Source organism: Carettochelys insculpta, chromosome 2 (assembly GCF_033958435.1).
Source record: "Carettochelys insculpta isolate YL-2023 chromosome 2, ASM3395843v1, whole genome shotgun sequence".
Taxonomy (NCBI): Eukaryota; Metazoa; Chordata; order Testudines; family Carettochelyidae; genus Carettochelys; species Carettochelys insculpta.
Window position 1 is genome coordinate 204,474,422 of NC_134138.1, and position 23,201 is coordinate 204,497,622.

Here is a 23,201-nt window from a genome sequence, read left to right on the forward strand (position 1 = left end):
TTCTTCTACCGATATTCTTCTTAAACATACCTTTGAAGCAGAAGTAGCTGATGTAGAATGGGCTCAACATTGAGACAACTTCTAAGCACTTCATATATACCACAAATGATGTTAGAAATATGTTACAGTGTAATCCTAAACATAAACCAAGTTCCACTCATATCCAATGTGTGAAAGTGGAGTTCACCAAGGTGAGAGAAGTTTGGAGAACACTGAGACAGAGACTAATCAATTGGTGTGGAAGTCCGTCGCTGCTTATATACAATAATGAAGGTGGGGTGACTGAATGTATAGGCCTCACATGGAAAAGGAAAGAGTCAGCTCTGCTCTGGTGGCAGGGCTAGAAAGCATGTATGATAAGGATGAGGCCTTTATAAAGGATAAACTGCAGTCAGCAGGGGGAAGGGGGCTGGAATTAAAATCAGGGTTGTCCTAAGCAGCATACTACAGGAGTGACTCACAAAACCATGGAGAGAACTCCTAGTCAGGAAACTTCAGCCCAATCCTTAGGAGAGTACAGTGGACTCAGAGGGTAAAATAGACAAGCTGTACCTATCTCCAAGAAAAAGTCTCTAAACCCATCAGACTGAGTTGTTGGCAACTTTATAAACTTGCCACCCTTATTTTTGCTGGGACCATACAAAAGGAAGTATCCCTGTAACCATGGGGGGTCTGTGGCTTTCATGTTGCTCCCCCAGACAAGAAGACATTAGGATGCCTACACAACTTATACCCCTCTGCAAATGGTGGGGGAAGGGTGCGGGTCTGGGTTGCAATCACTATGTGCAGCTAATTAGTTTGGTCAGGGCCACCACGCTCACAATAAGAAACCATCAAGGACTCTATTACAGGTAAGGTCACCACCAGTACCTGTAAGTCACTAATCTTAATTCAGGTAATAGGCATAAGGAATACATTCTTGAAAGAGAGTTTGTCCAGCATGTCATCTTCAACTCCCTTATAGGTGACAAGCTCCTTTAGAGGAAAGAGTTGGTTATAAGGCATTTTTGGAACTAAGTGATCATGAAGTGGGGAAACATACTAGATGCAGGGTTTTGTAGTGTGAAGGGAGACTGAATATTGACATGTCCACCTCCAGTGATGCCAGTGCATTATAAGACAGCTGGTGCTAGTTCCTCTTTTTTCTCCTCTTTTAGGGCCTCATCAGAATCTGAGTTACTTTTCTTATTTTCTTTCTTTTTGTTTAAAGGCTGAGGTTTCACAGAAGAGGTGCCAGCAGTCAAGCAAAAGCACACAGTGGTTGATGGTGTGCTTTATGGTACTATGGACTGCAGCCAGATGAGGTTGAAGAAAAGTATGACGGTAAGAATGTCTGTTAGGCAGACTTAAAGAGAGTGGGTGATCACTCTGGAGAAGAAGAAAGAGATGATTACAGACTGCATCATGGCCTCAGATATCCAACATGTAAGTCATAAACTTCAAAAGGTTGTGACTTCAGAAGAGGTTCCATGAGCTTGACTTCAGTGGCACTATATCTGCAAAGGCACAGGGATTCTTGAGAAGAAAGAATTACCCTCTTGTAATCGCCCTCCTTTGAAATATTGAGCTATTGACATCTCTGGTGCACATGTGCACCTGAGATCAGAACGTTTTGAATAGTGGTGTCCACTGAGCTGTACCTGTGCCTCATATGATTCACAACATTCTGTGGCCAATGGCTTAAATAGATATGGAGGGAGATGAGGGGGAAGTGAAGTGGTCTCAGCAACTCTTCAGTTCTCTCCCCAGAACAGAATCCACAATGACAATTCCATTGAAATGGGAAAGGGAGGCAGATTGTGGAGTATATATGAACAGTACATCTCACAATTACCACAGGGTATATAACTTTCTTTTTTGAACAACCATGCATGCATATTCTTCTTCTGGTGACTCACAGAGAGTAACTCGTGTCCTGGAGGTTACCACTCAGACTCTTTGGAGATAATGATTGCAGTATACCTCTGCCAATATGGGCAATGGATCAATAACTTATACCAAGTAATAATGTTATAGCTAAGTTAATTGAACTCCAGCTAGCTCCTTTGCAACTTACACCACGAAATAATGAAAGCTAAGTTAATTGAACTCCAGATAGCTCCTTTGCAATTCACTGCAATTAGGAACTTCACAATGATACAGTAGAGGCTGTGAGCGCTCTGGTGTAATGAGTTGTAAACTGTAATCTGTCCAGGTGGGTCTAAACTGGCCATCACGCGGCAAGGTTTAACGCAGTCAAAGGACTATTTTGACATTTCCTGAGAGCACACTCCTTTACCCTTCATTCTGTCAGCAATTGTTAGGAGCAATCAAGAACAGCTTTGTTCTACACTGATAGAATGAAAGACCTCTGACTATATCCCAACATAGTTCATCTATTATTAGATATTAGCCAAACAGCATCGGTGCAATACATCTCAGGTTCTTATACTTCTTAGCACTGTAGCACTCCTACAGATATTTTAAACTTAGGTGGCATCCAACAAACAAATACATTTTTTTAACCAACTTAAGACACTAGATTCAAGAATTCAGGACACTAAAGTTCAGATAGTTTTGCAACTTTATTCAACTACACAGTTTACTTACCTAAATCTCTCTCTAATCCTGGTGTTTGAAACTATAATCTGAAAACAGATTTTTGGCATGTCCAAACAAAGCTTAAGAATAAGCCTGTTAATAAAAGATCTTCAGTAACTCTGTTTGCTCTAACAAACCTCTCAACACAGAAACTAGCTGTCCGTGGATCCATGAAGCTGCAGTGAAAATGCTGACTATTCTTAGAATATGTTCTCTTAACTTGCTCTGCAAGTATTTTGAAAGGCCATCAGCGTATCAATGAAGGGTAATTTTAGACATAGCAATAGTCTTCATGGCCATGTCTGCATATTCCTTAATCGTAATACTATGTACCTATTGCTGCTGGAATTGGAAGGGGCTCAATGGGAGCATGTGCTTGTTTGAATTGTGCAATTCATATGGCCACCCTACAAGGTGGTTACAGTTTAATTTATTAACAAAATTACATGTAGTTATGAACTTTAATACTAACACAAAAATCCCAACATAATATTGTACTATGCATTTTCTTCTTTTTCCTGTTTATTAAAATATTCTTCAACTGAATTTTTGCCACAGGTAGACTTAGGGCTTGGTAAAACTGTTCATTATTCAGAAAAGAGGCACCTTTCTTGGTCCCCTATTGGCCAGTCTTCTGCTGAAGGACCCACGCAGGAATGAAGGGGATAGAGAGTCTAACAACCCCAGCATCAGGTCCTGACTCATACAGAAGACATAATTTAGCAGTCTATGGAGGGGGATGGGCATATTGATTACTAAGATTTTCCAAATGTATTGGTTCCTTCTGGACGATTCTGGGCTCTCCAAAAGAGCTGTGGCTCACAGTTTGGGAAGTACTGCTGTACAGGTGCTATGGGGAGTGTCAGGGCTCCTTCTCCACTGGCATTCTGAGTGCAGAAAGTGAGGGCTGGCAAAAACTTTAAAAACACCTTGCCTATTCACAGGTTTTACTTGAAACTTCCCAAGGTCACAAATCCCTTGGACCTGGAAGATAGACTGCCACCACCCAGATAGAACAAAACCCCCTTAACCCAGGAAGATATACGTGGGGTTGTCTCCCTACAAACTCTTCACCCTCCCTCCAAAGAGAGCTCAGACACAAAGACTGTAATTCAGTAGCTGACCATTTGGTCTAAGACATAGACTCTTCTTAGGAAACAGGGCTACGTCTACACGTGCAGCCAACATCGAAATAGTCTATTTCGATGAATAACGTCTACACGTCCTCCAGGGCCGGCAACGTCGATGTTCAACTTCGACGTTGTTCAGCCCAAAATCGAAATAGGCGCAGCGAGGGAACGTCTACACGTCAAAGTAGCACACATCGAAATAGGGATGCCAGGCACAGCTGCAGACAGGGTCACAGGGCGGACTCAACAGCCAGCCGCTCCCTTAAAGGGCCCCTCCCAGACACAGTTGCACTAAACAACACAAGATACACAGAGCTGACAACTGGTTGCAGACCCTGTGCCTGCAGCATAGATCCCCAGCTGCCGCAGAAGCAGCCAGAAGCCCTGGGCTAAGGGCTGCTGCCCACGGTGACCATAGAGCCCCGCAGGGGCTGGAGAGAGAGCATCTCTCAACCCCCCAGCTGATGGCCGCCATGGAGGACCCAGCAATTTCGACGTTGTGGGACGCGGATCGTCTACACGGTCCCTACTTCGACATTGAACGTCGAAGTAGGGCGCTATTCCTATCTCCTCATGAGGTTAGTGACTTCCACGTCTCGCCGCCTAACGTCGAAGTTAACTTCGAAATAGCGCCCGACGCGTGTAGACGCGACGGGCGCTATTTCGAAGTTAGTGCCGCTACTTCGAAGTAGCGTGCACGTGTAGACGCAGCTAGGATCAGCTCAATTGTTTAAAACGTGATTTATTCACAAAACAAAAAAAATAAATAAATTATGGGTTGCACACAGAGAAAAATATTTCCCTGGGATTCATCTTAAAAATTACAGGGGGAGAAAATCTCAAGTCAAACAACAATAAAAAAGAGCAGCCAAACAACAAAACAAGCCAACAAGAGAACAGAGATAGCCAGTCCAACCAAATTTAAAATAACTGTAACCTGATCATGTCTAACTATACATTTCTCATTTACTTATACCTCTATAGCTGATTTTGAGATGTTCAGGATATTTATGATTTTCATTCCAATTGCCCGGGAGATATCTTCTCCCTCCATCTTTCTCTGTGCCATTTCAGCAGATAAAAAGCCCCAAAAAGTGCAATTGTTCTCATTTCAAAAAAGTCACTCCATTCCCATTGGCCCACCTGGACTCAAGTTACCTCAGGAAGAGACTGACCCCATCCCTACTTTTTCATGATGGGAAGTATAGAGATTTTCCATTTATTGTATACTCTCAGTGACGTCTTTGGTTTCCTAGAACAATCTTCTGCTGGGGCAGAAACAAAAAAGTCCTGAATAGGGCAAACACAGGCTGCAGCTACACAAACTAGAAGAAAATTTTGTTATTTTGTTTCTGTACATAAACTCTTTATTATACACAGGAGCTACCTTGACACATGCCTGCTTGTCAGTAAGATGTTCCACAATACCGTAAACCCAGTAAAGAAGGTAATATTTAAAATGGTTGCTACAGAGCCTGTGCCACTGAAATTAGCTCCCCTCCAGCCCTGCAAGTTAGGGGAAATGCAGAATATACCTGAAAATGTTTCAAACAGCACTTTGATATATATATGAAAACCACAAAGGCAAATAATCTGGAGGATGAGCAAAAGATTACTTTTAACATCAGTAGGCACAGAAGCCTTAATGTATATTATGCATTTTATAAATGGAGGTGGAGAAAAAGAAGAAAGGTTTGCAGAAATAATGCAAGTGTTGAGAATCATTGTGTTCCTATAAAAGACTACATATGAAAGATTTTCAGTAGGAGAATGCAGGATGAAGAGGAAACAATACAGGAGCTTGTCATATACTAAACTCCAAAAAAAATTAGTCCCGTGAATATGGAATATTAACAAACTCTCAGTTTGAAGGCTCGATTGATGTGAGATATAACAATAAAAAGTGTCTATGAATAGTTATTAATGGAGATGTGTATGACAGTAAAAAGGCCAATATGTATATGCCAAGCAGAAGAACAAATGGAACACAGGAGAAAGATAATGGAGAAGGGCACAGAGCACATAAATGTCAGCATAATAGCTAAACAAGCAAGGGAAACTTTAAAAGAAATAAAAATGGAAAGGACAGAAATGTGGACAGCAGGAAACAATCCCAGCAATGTGACAACCAGCATGAACACTGAAAATGCCCAGCATTCAGGAAGTTTAGAAACTGTAATAAACCCAACCATTATGCTAAATTGTGAACAAAAAGCAGGAAAGTCCAGGTGTTAAATGCAAAAAAGGATCCTAAAGTGAAGAGGAACAGCCATTCTTAAACAAAATAATAGGAGGGTTAAAGCGCAAAAATTGGCTTATGCAAATATGCAGTGGAACTTTTGCAACCTACATCTTACATATTGGAGTACATAAACTGAAATACGATGATGTAAGAAGCACATAAAAATGGATGAGTCACAAGTGCCTGTGAACAGCTATAATGCAAGACTAATTTCAGTGGTGAGAGAATGCAAAGAAAAAAATGATAAAACCAGACATTTGAATAGTACACAGAGGCAAGCAAGCAGACTTGGGCCTATACACGTGAAGTGCTTGGTCATAAGTTAACTGAATTTATACCACATAAAAATAGCTAACATAGGACCAGGCATATAATTATTAATATAAATATATAATATAGAGACACACTCATCCCTCATTTAACAAGTACTTTACTAATGAGTACCCTCTAAAATGAGGAACATATATACCTACCTTCTTTCACTGTATGAGTGAACTTCCCCCACTTATATGAGCAGGGCCCCTGGCCAAGGGGCAGGGAGACCTGTAGCCCCACAGCTGGAGCAGAGCCAGCTGTTGAGTCCCAGCTGGGGGGAGGAGGTGGGGAGACCCGCAGCCCCTCAGCTGGAGCCTTCTCCCTCCCTTCCCTCAGACATGCAGCTGTCTGACAGCCCTTAAGCTGGGGGAAGAGAGGGAGAAGGCTCTTAGCCTGGTGCCCTCCACTGCAATGGTGAGAACATGAAACTGACCAGCCATGAGCTGATCTGTTTCCCAGCCCGGCAAGCCATGGGGAGACTGGAACCAGCCTGCCCCTGGTTCCCAGCTCCTGCCACCCTGGGAGCCAGGAAACTGACCAGCCCTGGTGGTTCCTGGGTTCCCTCCCCTTGCAGAAAAAGTTGAGTTATGCAGGGGTTGCAGGAACAACCCCTGGGTAACTCCAGGGTTTACTGTATTAGACTCCCCCCTTCCCACCCCACAGACCTCACCCTTGGCCAGGTTTTAACCATGCCCCAAGGTCCCAAACTGCCCCCAGCCTTAAGCCCCCCCAGAAGTCCCAAACCACTCCAGCCTTAAACCCCCCCAGCTGCCCCAAACTGCCCCCAGCCTTACAACACCCCCTGCAGCCCCAAACTTCCCCCAGTTTTAGACACCCCCCCGGCTTCCCTCAACAGCCCCAGCCTTAGACACTCCTCCTCCTCCCACACTCTCTTCACTGTGGCTGCTAAGCTGGGTGGCTCCCCGAGCCCTCCTGCTCCCAGCAATTAACTCAAGGGTTAAGGTTTCAGCACCTAGGCATAAGGTAATTGCTATCCCTAGTGATAGAGAGAGCTGCTGGAGATGGCATCTATCTCTATTGATAGATATATGCCTGAGGCAGCAGTGTTAAGAAACTGCATATGGCTTCTTTAACAGCCATGTCCAGCCGGGAACTGTCCAGCAGGCGATCTTTAACAAATCTAACAGGACCCATGTTTGGGTCCCGACCCAGAGGTTTGGAGTCCCTGCTCTACACACATACACTACATACTATTTCTGGTGCCAAACTATTAAAATAATCAGAAAAGTACCTAAACTCAACTGGTTTATGTTACGTTACAAGCACTTGGAATGAGTGGGAGACTTTTACATGTATTTTAATGGGAATTTAGTGTCTCTCATGAGTTTTCACCTATGAGCAGAAATTGGGGAACCAATTGTGCTCATATAGCAAGGGATCAGTGTACACATTTCTCATAGAGCTGGAAGGGACCTTGAGAGGTCATTGAGTCCAGTCCCATGCTCTCCTGGCAGAAGCAAGCATGATCCCTGACAGATTTTTTAATCTATTTGCCCAGCCCCCTAAATGGATTTAACTCACAACCCTGTGTTTACAAGACCAGTACTTAAACCACTGAGTTGTCCCTTCTCTTCTGTAGAGTTTTACAAAGATGGATATTAGTTTGAGACATCCATTTCCTGTGGACAGAAGACACAGTTAAGAGAAGATGTAAAATCTGCATGACATGCTGTGTAAAAAGACCCTTAAGAAAGAAGCAAGAACAAAGGCTGCAAAACTTTACAATAAATTATATAATCCGGAGAACAGAAGAATCAGCAGACAGGTTCACTTCTCTCTACACAAGAAGGGGGTTGGACTATAGCTGTGTATGGACAGCAAGGAGCTGAACAAAAACATAAAAAGTGAAAAATTTTACTAGACCCCAAGAAGGGAACTGCTGTCTGTGAGAACAGAAGACAAATTCAATCAGATGCATCAGCTACATTTTGGCAGATCTTGAACTCTGAGAAAACCAATATCTACACTTTCAAGACACCACCACTTGCAGATGCTTCTTCCTACGACTGCCTCTGGAATATAAGTTCCAGAACTATTTTACCACACTATGAACCAAATAAGCAGGGTCAAGAGGGTGAAGCAGGAATTAAAGTGTAAACTGATTACCTGGTAATTTGGGGAAGCACAGTCATTGCACATTGAGAAGAGTACTGAAAACTGCACATGCTCATGCCCTTAAACTGAGTAAGTCCAAATGTCAATTTCAAACACAGGAGAGAGACTGACCTCCAAGGGAATCATGCCTGATGAATTAAAGAGTCAAGCAAGACTGATCAGGCAGAAATCTGAAATTAAAAAGGGAATTCAAAAGCTGCCAGACATGTTGTTTTATGTCATCAAGTTCAGACTTACATAGTGAGCTTTCACAGTTCGCCTAAGACATCTCTTCCACAAGGTCACCAAATTGGCATGGATGCCAGATCATGAAAAAGAATTCAGTGATTTAAAACACCTTCTATTAGCTCTTGTGTGCAATTTTTTGGCATACTGAAAGATATCACATTCCCCACAGGTGCCTTGAAAGGAGAGCTGGGAGCAGTTCTATTACAGTGCCATGGAATCTATTGCTTGCCATTTTCAAATGCATCTAATGATATGACAGCCAAAGAGAATTTACACACAGTTTGAAAAAGATACACTAGGTCTGGTGCATGGATGTACAAATTTCATTATTTTCTCATAGTAGTGTCAAACCAGAACCTGATCAAAAGCCACTGCTTGCAATACAAAAAAAACACATTTAGGGAAGCACAATCAAGGATATAATGACAAGTTTTGAAGATACAGAAGTATGAAGTGATTCTGGAGTTCCGACATGGTTAACAGCTAATAATAATGGCAGGTGTACTGTCAAGAGCACATCGGCCATCAGATGATGCTGATGTATAAATACTTGATGACTAGCTATGGAACCAAAACAATGGATGAATTAGGAGTCTGAGATAGCGAGGAAAAGACTGGGAAAGTACAATCAAACAAAAATATTACAATAAAGGAGTAAGACCTCTTCCACAATTTAAAAATAAAGACTCATTGGGAACTTAACTGAGCAGTCAGTGCTGAATTGTTCATCATACTCAGTGATCACAGATGAAAACAAAAATCTTACATAAGAGTCATAAACACTACTCTAGATACCCAACAGTTTGACCAAGACAAATAAAATAAGAGGAGACATACAAATTGAAAACATACAACTGATCCTGTTATTGATCCGGAATCTAAACATTCTGTTACAAAGATATGCCTAAAGGTTTACAGTACATATCAGGGAGATTGCTGAAACGCACTGAGAGTCTGCTCGGGGCATATTAATATTGTATCTGAGCAACCAGAAGAGTTGTCACTTCTTGTATTTATTCTAGTTTGATAGTTTAATATCATTTTAGATATGTAAGAATTCTTTTAAAAGGCAAGAGTAAGGCCTCTAGAAACTGTAGAAATCCACCATTTATTTTACACTCTAGATCCAGTCTTTGGTTTCCTGGAACACATCTTCTGCTGGGATAGAAACAAAGACTGAGGCTGCAGCTATACACAGTAGTGGAGTTTTACGGCCTCATTTCTGTACAGAATTCCTGTTTCATAATAAAGAGTTTACCTTTAAACCAGGCTACTTATGAGCAAGATACTACAGCATCCAGGCCATACATCTTCGCATCCAGTGCTGGTCTGGATGCAAGACCAGTCCCTTTGACTAAATGATCACTTCTGTGTACACTGGAAGTGTGACTGAGGGCTGTGTTGACAGGCTAATGAGGCTGGAATATCAAAACTGTCTTCGTCATCCTAAGTCTGTCACCATAGGGTTGTGTCCTGCCTAATCTAATGAAATCCATAAGCCCTGGTGTCAGGAACTCACGTAACTGCTCACAATGGCCTGGCAACCCAGTGAGACCAGACGGGCCCATTAAGTCTTCACTAGGTGACTGTGCTCCCTGACTATATAGAAGACCCAAGAACCTCATTTAAGCCTTGTAACAAGCACAACAGATCAGCTACTCAGTGACTTCTACACCTGCAGCCATGCCACACCTGTTTCCTGTACTTGTCCTTGTTCCAACCTGTAACTGTTTCCACTCCAGTCCGAGCCTCTGGTTCTTTCAAACCTACTGGGTTCAATCTCTGGCTTGTCACCACTCCTTTTGCAACCACTGTCTTCTACCCTTTATCCTCCATGTATGACGTCACATGACCATTAGCTCAGAAACGTAGACTACAGCAAGATGGGAGTCACTCTTCCCCATGGTGGAGAAGTACAACTTGCTTGTGGTTAAATGATTTCTGGAACCCAGCTTGGACCACTGAGTGATACAAGGATATACGAAGATCACTCGGGACACAACACTATGGTGACAGTCTTAGCATGGCGAAGCCGATTTTGATATTCCATCCTCACGAGCCTGTCAACACAGCCCTCAAACACACTTCAAGTGTACCTTCTGGATCACTCAGAGCTGCAGAGTCTGCTCAAACCATCTTCCCTTTGGGGCTAAAGAAGTCTTCATGGATCTGTCAAGGAGTAAGAGCTTTAGGCAAAATTCTGCCAATTTGGATCCTTATTGAAAAGGAGCGGGATGTTTAACTATTGAATATTATATGCACTTCTCCCATACAGAAGAGGTACTTAGCATGTCCTTTGTTGATTAATGTGGACCCTGGTGCCTCACACTAATTCCCTAGAGCCCTTTAATTTATTTCTGTTTTATCTAGTCTAGGTTAGAACTACATTGTAGTGCACAGCAGCAGAGTCCATGTGGACACTTACATGTGCAGAAGGTTAGTGCAGGATAGATTTACATCCCACTTTCCATGAACTAAATGTCTATGTAAACAAGTGCACAAAGATGGGCAGCTGAAAATGCAATGAGAATTTTAAAACCACTACAACAAATATTGTGTATTCCTCCTCATGGAACAGCCAAAATCTTCTGCGTAACTGGCTAGAGAAAATCTGTTGTAGGGCTTTGTCACAGGAGAGTTGTATCAGTTTGTTTTATACTGTCACTGGTCATCCTTGCAAAGTAAACAGCATGTAGTTAAAAATATTTGTAAGAGAAAACTGGAAAGACTGGAAAATCCTGCTTCAGAGATTATTCTTTTTCATTTTGATGTCCTAAAAAGGGGCACTCATAATCTCGATTAAAAGTCTTTGTCCCATTGGCCCAGGAAAGGTATGAATCTAAAACACAAATTATGACAGGCCCAATGTGTATGTTAAAAGCTATTTACAATGGGGAAATGTTATGGCACCAAACCTCAATCTCTTTCCATTAGAGTTTTGCAAAGCACCACTCCTTATCTTCATATATTTACTAAGCATTATTATTTAGGTTTGCCTTCTAACCAAGAGCAGATTTAAATCACCAGTATTACAGATATGTTTGCTGGTCTAGAGAGTACATAGGCACTCCCTTCCCACAAAGTGATTTAATTTGGTTAAGTGGGGTCCCAAAGAAGAAAAAATACTCAGGTTCTGTTTGGAAAAGACTTTTGTGCAAAACCCAGCCAAAGTGTTATCTGTGAGGTTCTGAGATGTTAACATTTCACTAATGGATGAAAAGTTCTCATGGCAAAATAAATGGCACTATGACTAACTGAGTGCTGATAGGCCCTGAAGTGCAAATATAAAGCAGACAGTATAAAATATGTCTTCAATGGACTTTGCAATTTGAGTAAAACACTAGGGACCAAATACATACGTAGAATATTTAGAACACTGCTTGCCTGTGCCTGGCTTTGTGCATGTATACAATGGTACAGAGGCAGAGTTCAAGGATCCTTTTACTAGCGTCCCTGTTCTGAGGAAGAATACAAGGACTGCTCTGAGATAATTCTGCTAAAGTACCAAATGCCAAAGTGTATGGGAAGAATCCAGGCTCTCCAATGTTTCATACACTCTGACAGCTCAGTTCAGGCAGAGTGAGCATCTTGTCAAACAGTACTGTAGTGGTTGCGCTCTAGAAGACACAGTATACACCTGAAAACTTGAGGTTACGTGAGTTTCCCACTGGGATGGTAAATTTCCTCAGGTGTTTAGCATGTGTTGGATCTTAGAAATACATTTGGGTAATGTCAGAAATAAGCTTATCAATTTGTAAAAGCAACAAATGTTTTCATCATAATTTTAAGATTGATGAGCTCCTAGAGGATTAAATAATTCAGAATGCACAATATGCGAATGCATTTACAAGCCACAAGACTCCTATTTTTGATGAACATGCTTCACTACTCTTTAGTTATTAACAACATGTGTTCTTAGCACATTACCTTTCTATTAATAACTTGGGCTCACAAGTTTATCTGTTATGGTTAATGTTATTTCCTGAATTTACAGAAAAATAAAAGGTAACATTTATCTGAAGTACTGGGCACCACAATCTACGTTGTAAGAACAAAAAGTTAAACAGCTTTCTTCCCCCGCTCTGCAAGTCAACAGTACTTTAGTGTTTACAGAGTAATAAAAAATTAAAGCTAACAAAAATTAATTGTGAAGCTATTTGTCTGCAATATTCCAAAAGGAGAAAAGAACAGATGGGTTTTGGGGTAATTTAACACTGTACTTTAAATGAAAAATCAGTTATCCAAGACAAAAGCAAGCTAAATATTATTTTTCGGAATGGTTCTAAAAAGATTTCCAGTTTCCCTAGCCAGATTAGCACTAACAGTGCTATAAATATCTTCACAAACTGTGTTACATACTCTAGACTGGCCCTGGGAAAAATGTCAACAGTGGACTTCCTTGGTGAGAATAAGTGGCATCAGAATCACGGACATGAATCGGAAGACTATCCAATTCTAAATTTATATATTTCATGCTTCAAAAAAAATTTCCCAAAGATTGAAATATTTTATGTTTAGTCTAAAGGTAAATCGGTTGGACAGTAAAGCAAAAGTTAACAGGTGCAGGAAAAAGATTTCACTTTACAAGGCATTTTGTGCTTAAACTTGTTATAAACTTATGAATGGCAAGGTTCTTTTATACTAAGCAATTTTTTAAAAAAATCTTGAAGACAAATTGTATATCACTTTCTCACTAGACATGCAAAGTAATTTAATAAATACTCAATTATAAATTACCTGAGAACCAACATTCTTTACAATAGAAATGAATCTATGAAGGAAATCCACTGAGCATGAGACACATACTATAACATGCCATTTTTCCTATTATGATATGAACATGTTCTTTAAAAAACTTCCATCACTGTGACTGTAAGTAATTGCTGCATATGTTTATAACTGTATTTAAACTAGTGCCAAAAAATTTATTTTATACCATTTTTTGATAGATGGCACATTTCAAGTCTTTGCTGAGCAGAAAATGCAAATAATTTGTTTGCTTCTTCCAGTGCACTTTTATACCATTTCTTTTTTCTCTTGCATTGTTCTGGCTATGGAAATACAGAGAAACTAATATTAAATTCCTCATCATGACTCCATTTTTCTACGCTTTGCATGAGTCAAAAACAAAAAAGTAGTATTTCAAAAATATTAAATAATTACTAGAAAAGAACTGTAGACAGTAAAGCTTTTAGAGTAAGGCTACAGTGATCTTTTGAAAGAAGTCATGTTGGAAAATCTCTTCCAAAAGAACTTCTTTCAAAAGAGTGCATACTCACACGAAAAAGCAGCTCAAAAGAGTGATCCACACTTTCAAAAAAAGAGCATCCACACAGCCCCCACTCTTTCAAAAGAATAGGCAACAGACAGAAAAATCAGGTGCCGTAAGTATTGCTCTTTTAGAAAAAAAAAAGGGTTCACTTAGTGTCTACACACGTATTCTTTTGAAATAAGCTTTTGAAAGAAGGCACTGTTCCTGAAACGGGAGTGGAAAAGTGCTTACAAAAGGAGCAATGCATTCTTTAGATTTACTTTCAAAAGAATGCTTTTTGTGTTAGATGCTATGCTGGATATTTTGAAAGAGCCCCTTCTTTCGAAAAATATTTCAAAAGAACTTGCTAGTGTAGACGCGGCCTAACTGAGAGCTTCAGTGCAAGATAAATCACCTGTATCTATTTCTGGTAAATTACGTAGGGTGCAAAGGTCAGAAAGTTTTTAGTTTTTTTGTAATTGGGCCCCTTTTAATACAGAACATGAACTTCCAAGTGCTGCAGAGAGATCACTTCTGCAACTCCTGATTGTGTTTATCTTTCTACTCAATGAAATCAACATTTTGAGTCTATAAGGACAGCAGAGTGAAACTCCAAAATAATCTTTATTCACAAGAATATTTACGGTATTATTCATATACCCTTCATTAAACACTCCTACAGAAATTTTACTCTGACTTATAACAAAATGTGACTACATAATATTTAATTTTTATCTGAAAGAACTACCTAACTACAGTATTAGTGCAGTCTTGCAAAAATGCACTAGACCAGAAAATACAAGCCAACATGGACTGGAGTGATAGGTAAGATTTGTGTAAACTTTGCAGCTGCAGCCGACTTTGTAATGGGAGATGTAAAGTGCTTTCTAGACTAGTTATCTGGAGAGGAGAAAGTGAGATAATGCAGTGATTATGTGGGTAAGTAGAAGGAAGAAGAGAACATAGTAATCCCTCAAGATACGTACATTCAAAATGCACATACCTCATGTTTATTCAAGAGGGGGTGTTGGGGGATCAGTGCCGTGGTGGGCGAACCCCCGCAGCCCCGTGGCTGGAAGCCAGGAAAGTCAGCTGCACAATCCCCGGCCTGGGGCAGGGAGACCTGCAGCCCCACGTCTGGAAGCCGGCTGGGTAGCACCTGACCAGCAGACTCAGCTGTGTGGTCCTTGGCTGAGGGAGGGGAGACCTGCAGTCCTGTGGCTGGAAGCTGGCAGAGCCAGCCACAGGGTCCCCAGCTGGGGAGACCCAGCAGTCCTATAGCTGGAAGCCAGCAGACTCAGCTGTGGAGTTCCTGGCCAGGGGGAAGGGACACCCACAGCCCCACAGCTGGAAGCCAGCAGAGCCAACCATGGGGTCCCTGGCCAGGGGGCGGGAAGACCCCACCACCCCATATCTGGGAAGCAGATGGGCTCCCAGCCCAGCCCCCAGCAGCAGTATCAGATGAGCCTGCCACTTGGTTACCCTCTCCTCTCTGCTTGTTGGACCCAGAAAACTGACCAGCTCGTCACTGGTCAGTTTCCCAGGTCCTGCAACCATCGGGGAGATGGGAACCCAGGGGCAGCCTGGTTCCCATCTCCCTGCTGCTTGCAGGACCCAGGAAACTGACCAGCTTATGACTGATCAGATTCTTGGGTCCCACTACTGTCAACTGTCACTAACAACTGTAACTGAAAGAACAATGAATAAAGTGAAAAGACTTGCAAACAAGAGCACTGGGGAGTTTTAGTTAACCATCACTGGTGATAAGAAGGGAACTGAGGAGGCAATGAGTCAGCTGGGCTATATATTGGGCACTGTGAAGGCACAATTCCAAGGGGCATTCAGGTCAACCCTATACGTAGCTGCTAGGACAACAGATCTTTTTCTACTGTACTCAGGCATGTGCACACACCTGATGAAGTACTCAAAGCAGAACTTACTTTTCTTAAGGCTAAGAAATGACCTTACATCAAACTGAAATTAATGTCTTTCAAACCTTGAACTGATAAGTATATATGTGTATTACATCATATATAAATACATACATATATATAACAATGCTATATTGACTATTTATGGTCCAGGTAATTAAACATGATGTCCCATAAAATTTGGGAAAAATGAGCCAACATTGTTGAGCTATGACTAACTGGTTAAACAAAAGCAGGATGGCTGTTCTGAAACCATCACTTATTATCCATTTCTATAAAGAAATAGAAGTAACAATAATTCTTCAAGATGTCCCCCTTTGGGTGCTCCACCTTAGGTGCCAGGCTTGCCCTGGCACCGCAGATCAGAGATCTTCATAGCCGTTTTCAGCTGGATCATGCATGCATGGGCTCCAATGTGCCGTTTCATGCCCTTTCAATCATAGGCATGGTCTGGACTCAGCCAGTCCCTGGAAACTGCTTTGAATCTGAAACAGAAGAACACCGAAGAAGAATCTGAAGTAGGGAGGAAAAGTGGGTGGTGGAGCACCCACAGGGACACATCTTGAAAAAACATCTTTACTGCACAAAGGTGAGTAACTTCTTTTTCCTCTTCGAGTGTCCCCATGGGTGTTCCACCTTAGGTGACTGAGTAGCAGTACCTATCCCCGCAAATAAACAAGGATGCAGGTACCAGGTTCAAGTCTTGTCCAGGACAGATAGCACTACTTTTGACAAAGAGGTATCCTCAGTCATCTGTCAGTAGATGACATAAGTGCCTGATGAATGTGTCATAGGACAGCCCGGTCACTGCCCTGCAGATATCGCGAAGGGGGACTCCTCTTAAGATCACCATCAATGCTGCCATCGCTCTGGCTGAGAGTGCCCTTGGTTGGCACTGTAAGGACTCATCCCACAGGGAGGAGCAAATTATGATGCAGGACGTTATAAGGTTAGATGGTATCTACGAAGATATCACCTTGCCTTTCGAGCAACAGGCTGTAGACACCATCAACCTCTCAGTCCTCCAAAAGGATTTGGTCCTGTCTATGTAGAAGGCTAAAGCCCTTCTCACAACCAACAAATGCAACTGCACCTCAGATGCCAAGGCATGCGGTTTAGGGTAAAACGCCAGGCACACTACTAGCTCATTAATCTGGAATTACGAGGCGACCTTGGGGAAGAAGCGGAGGTGTAATCTGAGTATCACCCCATCCTTGTTGGAAATTGTATATGGTGGGATCACGATCAGGGCAGACAGCTCACCCACCCTTCAGGTGGATGTAATTGTCTGGACGAACACTGTCTTTAACATCAGCAATCTGACCAACGCCATAGCCATAGGCTTGAATGGGTCTCTTGTTAGTGTCTCTAGAACTAAGTCCAAACTCCACAGGGTGCAACAGGTTGCCTCGGGGGGTACAGGTTACCCAGTCCTTTAAGAAAACATGCTGTAATTGGGTGAGCAAAGGCTGATGCACTGTCGATTGTGTGCCTGAACACTGATATAGCAGCCAGGTGCACTTTCAAGGATGTCAGAGCTAGACCTTATTGTTTCAGGTGTTGCAAGTCGTCAGGAATAGTAAGGATGCAAGCTTCACTCCTCCACTTCACGGTCTGGAGGAGCACCAGATCGTGAATCACTTCCACTTAGAAAGGTAAGCCTTACGTGTATTTTGTTGTCTGCGCTGCATGGGAACCTCTTTCACTTGGCCTGAGCAGAGATCCTCAGCACTGTCGAAACAGCAGTGAGCCAGGCCGTGAGATGGAGAGGGCGAGGTTGCAGGTATATGATTGCCTCCTGATCCTGAGTCAACAGTTCTGTGGGACAAGGCATGAGGAGTGACATCCTGTGCAGGATAGGCAGCCAGTGCTGGCATGCCCATGCAGGCACTATCAGTATGAGCTTGGCTCTGAACCTGTTGATTTTCTTTAGCACTCTGGGAATTAGCACTGTTGGGGGAAATGCAGAGAGTAGTGGACCCCTCCAATTGTTTAAGAATGCATTGCCCAGGGAACCTGGCCCCAGAACACCTCTGGAGCAGTACCTCTTGCATTGGCAATTTAGCTGGGTGGCAAATAAGTCTATGACTGGGAACCTCCATTGGTGAAACACAGAGTGAAGAATGTCATGGGAGATCTTCCATTTGTGGTCTAGCACAAAGCATCTGATCAAGACATCCACTTCCATATTGTTGATGCCTGGTAAATACAAAACTACCAGCATTATGTTGTTGCAAATGCACCAGTTCCACAGATGGATCGCCACTGCACAGAGAGACTGGGAGCATGCTCCTCCTTGGTGATTGATGCAATACATTGTAGCCATATTGTCTGTAAGTATTTTGACAGGTGTGCCACGAATGCATGGTAGAAAGTGTTTGCAGGAGTTTTGCATGCTCTGAGTTCCAACAGGTTTATATGGAAAGATACCTCTGTACTGGACAACTGGCCCTGCACAGACTGACCATTGAATTGGGTTTCCCATCTCAAGAGGGAGGTGTCTGTCGTAATTAGTGCGATTGGCTTTGGCCAATGAAATGGGACACCCGAGAGCAGATTGTCTGGCATCATCCACGATCAAAAGGATTGAAGGATGTCATTTGGCACTGTGACCCACTTGTGAAAATCATGATTTATGGGTCTGTATACAGTTGCTGTCCAATGCTGGATGCATTGAAACTGCAGGCGTGCATTTTGGACAACAAATAGTGGCAGCTGTGTGTCCCATGAGCTGCAAGCAAGTTATAATCTGCACCTTCGGGCTTGTAGAGACCATATGAATGATGTCTTGAATGGTATGGTAATGCTGGAGCAGAAGGTATGCCCCAGCTATGATGGAATCTAGTCGTGCACTGATAAACTCTATGCTTTGTGCGGGCTTCAGAATCAATTTCTGGTCATTTATAATGAGGCCCAACAAGTAAAAGTGGCTTTCGTAACCTGTATCATGGTGGTGACTTTTGCTTAAGATGCCCGTTTGATAAGACAGTCATCTAGAGACGGGAAGATGATGACATCTAGCCAATGAAGGTGTGCTGCAACCACTGTGAGAGTCTCGGAGAGTAGCCTGGGAGCCGTGGCAAGGCTGAAGGGTAGGACATGGTACTGGAAGTGTGCATCGCCCATCATGAACTGTAGAAGTCATCTGTGAGCAGGATGGATGTTTATATGAAAGTAGATGTCCTGGAGGTTGAGACACACAAACCAATTGCCGTGATCTAGCACAGGAATTATGGAGGTCAGCGTGACCATCCTGAAACGCTGTTTTTTGCAGATGACAGTTTAAAATTTCAAAAGGTCCAGTATGGGCCTCTAGCCCACCTCCCCCGCAGCTTCTTTTGAGTGAGGAAGCATTGGGAATAGAAGCCTCTCCCTCTGAACTCGTCCGGTACTGATTCCACCACCCCTATAGCGAGGAAGTGATCCACTCTTGTTGAAGCACAATCTTGTGAAAGGGGTCCCTGAAGAGGAACGGGGTAGGCGAGGTGGAAGGTGGGATGGCCCGGAGAGGGATGATGTAACTCAAAGACACTATTTCAGTGAGGAGGGCTTTAAACTAGGTTCAACAGGGACAGGGGAGCAAAGCCCATAGGTATCTAGAGAAGATGGAGACCTGGGAGATGGGTCAGAAAAGGGAGGGAGCACAGGCTATAATGGCAGAGAAAAAGGAGGGCCAGGGCAAAACTGGGAGGCAAGAGCAAATCAGTATCTTAGATGCCTATATACAAATGCAAGAAATATGGGTAATAAGCAGGAAGAACTGGAAGTGCAAATAAATAAATACAACTATGACATTGTTGGCATCACAGAAACTTGGTGGGATAATACACGATTGGAATGTTGGTATGGAAGGGTACAGCTTGCTCAGAAAGGACAGACAGAGGAAAAAGGGAGGAGGTGTTGCCTTATATATTAAAAATGTACAGACTTGGACTGAGTTGGAGATGGACATAGGAAACGGATATGTTGAGAGTCTCTGGGTTAAGCTAAAAGGGGTAAACAAGAGTGATGTCCTGCTAGGAGTCTACTACAGACCACCTACCCTGGTGGAAGAGGTAGATGAGGCTTTCTTTAAACAACTAACAAAATCATCCAGGGCCCAGGATTTGGTGGTGATGGGGGACTTCAACTTTCCAGATATATGTTGGGAAACTAACAAAACAACACACAGACTATCCAATAAGTTCTTGGACTGCATTGGAGACAACTTTTTATTTCAGAAGGTTGAAAAAGCTACTGGGGCAGGGGGGAGCTGTCCTACATTTGATTTTAACAAATAGGGAGGAACTGATTGAGAATCTGAAAGTGGAAGGCAGCTTGAGTGAAAGTGATCATGAAATCAGAGAGTTCACAATTTTAAGGAAGGGTAGAAGGGAGAACAGTAAAATAGAGACAATGGATTTCAGGAAGGCGGATTTTGGTAAACTCAGAGAGCTGGTAGGTAGAGTCCCATGGGTAGTAAGACTGAGGGGAAAAACAACTGAGGAGAGTTGGCAATTTTTCAAAGGGACATTATTAAGGGCCCAAAAGCAAGCTATTGCTCTGAGTAGGAAAGATAGAAAATATGGCAAAAGACCACCTGGGCTTAACCAGGAGATCTTGCATGATCTCAAAATAAAAAAGGAATCATATAAAAAAATGGAAACTAGGACAAATTACAAAGGATGAATATAGGCAAAAAACACAGGAATGCAGGGGCAAGTTTAGAAAGGCAAAGGCACAAAATGAGCTCCAATTAGCTACAGGCATGAAGGGAAACAAGAAGACTTTTTATAAATACATTAGAAGCAAGAGGAAGACCAAGGATAGGGTAGGCCCATTGCTCAGAGAGGAGGGAGAAACAATAATGGGAAACTTGGAAATGGCAGAGATGCTTAATGACTTTTTTGTTTCGGTTTTCACCGAGAAGTCTGAAGAAGGAATGCCTAACATAGCGAATGCTAGTGGGAAAGGGGTAGGTTTAGGAGATAAAATAAAAAAGAACAAGTTAAAAATCACTTAGAAAAGTTAGATGTCTGCAAGTCACCAGGGCCTGATGAAATACATCCTGGAATACTCAAGGAGCTGATAGAGGAGTTATCTGAGCCATTAGCTGTCATCTTTGGAAAATCATGGGAGACAGGACAGATTCCAGAAGACTGGAACAAGGCAAATATAGTGCCCATCTATAAAAAGGGGAATAAGAACAAAGCAGGAAACTACAGACCTGTCAGTTTAACTTCTGTGCCAGGAAAGATAATGGAACAAGTAATTAAGGAAATAATCTGCAAACACTTGGAAGGTGGTAAGGTGATAGGAAACAGCCAGCATGGATTTGTAAATCAAGAATCATGTCAAACCAATCTCATAGCTTTCTTTGATAGGATAATGAGCCTTGTGGATAAGGGAGAAGCAGTAGATGTGATATACCTAGACTTTAGTAAGGCATTTGACATGGTCTCGCATGATATTCTTATCAATAAACTAGGCAAATACAACTTGGATGGGGCTACTATAAGGTGGGTGCAAAACTGGCTGGATAACCATACTCAGAGAGTAGTTGTTAATGGTTCTCAATCCTGCTGGAAAGGTATAACAAGTGGGGTTCCGCAGGGGTCTGTTCTGGGACTGGTTCTGTTCAATATCTTCATCAATTATTTAGATATTGTCACAGAAAGTACGCTTATTAAGTTTGCAGGTGATACCAAGCTGGGAGGGGTTGCAACTAATTTGGAGGACAGGGTCAGAATTCAAAATGATCTGGACAAATTGGAGAACTCATTTAATAAAAACAAATGCAAAGTACTCCACTTAGGAAGGAATAATCAGTTTCACACATACAGAATGGGAAGGAACTGTCTAGGAAAGAGTATGGCAGAAAGGAATCTAGAGGTTATAGTGGACCATAAGTTAAATACGAGTCAACAGTGTGATGCTGTCAAAAAAAAGCAAACATGATTCTGGGATAGATTAACAGGTGTGTTGTGAACAAGACACAAGAAGTCATTCTTTCACTCTACTGGGCACTGGTTAGGCCTCAGTGGGGATATTGTGTCCAGTTCTGGGCACCACATGTCAAGAAAGAATGTGGAGAAACTGGAAAGGGTCCAGAAAAGAGCAACAAGAATGATCAAAGGTCTAGAGAACACGACCTATGAAAGAAGGCTGAAAGAATTGGGCTTGTTTAGTTTGAAGAAGATTGAGGGGGGGCATGATACCTGAAAACCGCTATCTAAAAGGGTGTCATAAGGAAGAGGGAGAAAACTTGTTCTTCTCGGCCTCTGGAGGATAGAACAAGAAGCAATGGGCTTAAACGGCAGCAAGGGAGGTTATTGGAACTCATCAGACGTGCGTAAACTGCTGTATTTAGCATGATTCGAACCAGGGATGCCTTCATCATAGTCAAGGATGATACCATATCTCATGGGTTCACAGCATTGGTTGTGGGAAAGGAGTATATATAGATCAATTGGATTAATTGCTCTCCCAGATAATTAGACCAACAACTGTTGGCCATATGTGCTACATTCACATGTGAGTGAACTGTAAGCACACCCCAATCGGGGCTGAATATATTTATTAGAATATATTGTAGAATATAGAATAGAATATATAGAATATATTAGAATATACATAATAAATACATTCAATCCCGATTGGGGCGTGCTTACAGTTCACTCACTTGTGAACGTAGCACATATGGCCAACAGTTGTTGGTCTAATTATCTGGGAAAGCAATTAATCCAACTGATCTACTGAAATAAATTGCCTAGGGAGGTTGTGGAATCTCCATCTCTGGAGGTGTTTAAGAACAGGTTAGATAAATGTCTGTCAAGAATGGTCTAGAGAGTATTTGGTCCTGCCATAAGGGCAGAGGGCTGGACTCAATGACCTCTCAAGCTCCCTTCCAGTCCTAGCATTCTATAATTCTATGATTTCTAACACCCACCTGTCTGTTGTTATTCGAGACCATTGATCGAAATATGGTCACAGGAGGTGATGAAACAACTTAGGGGACGGAGGCGAGATTGTGGCCTTGGTGGGAATGTGGCTCTCGATGACACCAGCAAACTTGCTGTCTGATTTGTTGTTGTTCTTGGTTACAAGGCTGGTTGTTCCTATGCCTCAATGGTCTCTGAGGGAGCCTAGATTGGTTGTGTTGTCTCTGTTGGAATTGTCTTTGAAACGGTTGGGTGTATCTTCTTTGATATAGACCAAACTGTCTGTGCCTGAACAGCAGGGTGTACATACCCAAGGTTCTCAGGGTAGTACAAGAGTCTTTGCTTGAGTGTAACATCATATCCATAGATTCGGCAAAAAGCTTGTTTGTCAAAGTACAGATACTCCACTTTGCTTTGGAGTTCTCTGGGGATGCCTGAAGTCTGCAGCCAAAATGCCCTTCTCATAAC

The 23,201-nt window shown here is 42.3% G+C and overlaps 1 protein-coding gene across 1 annotated transcript in view; it reads right to left on the minus strand.

Moving 5' to 3' along the window:
• ZCWPW2 (zinc finger CW-type and PWWP domain containing 2) overlaps positions 1–23,201 on the minus strand; it is a 95,066-nt gene that overhangs the window by 62,826 nt on the left and 9,039 nt on the right. Inside the window, exon 3 of the mRNA XM_074986128.1 lies at positions 13,568–13,682. Coding sequence (XP_074842229.1) covers positions 13,568–13,682 — 115 coding nt within the window. The remainder of the gene's footprint in view (positions 1–13,567; positions 13,683–23,201) is intronic.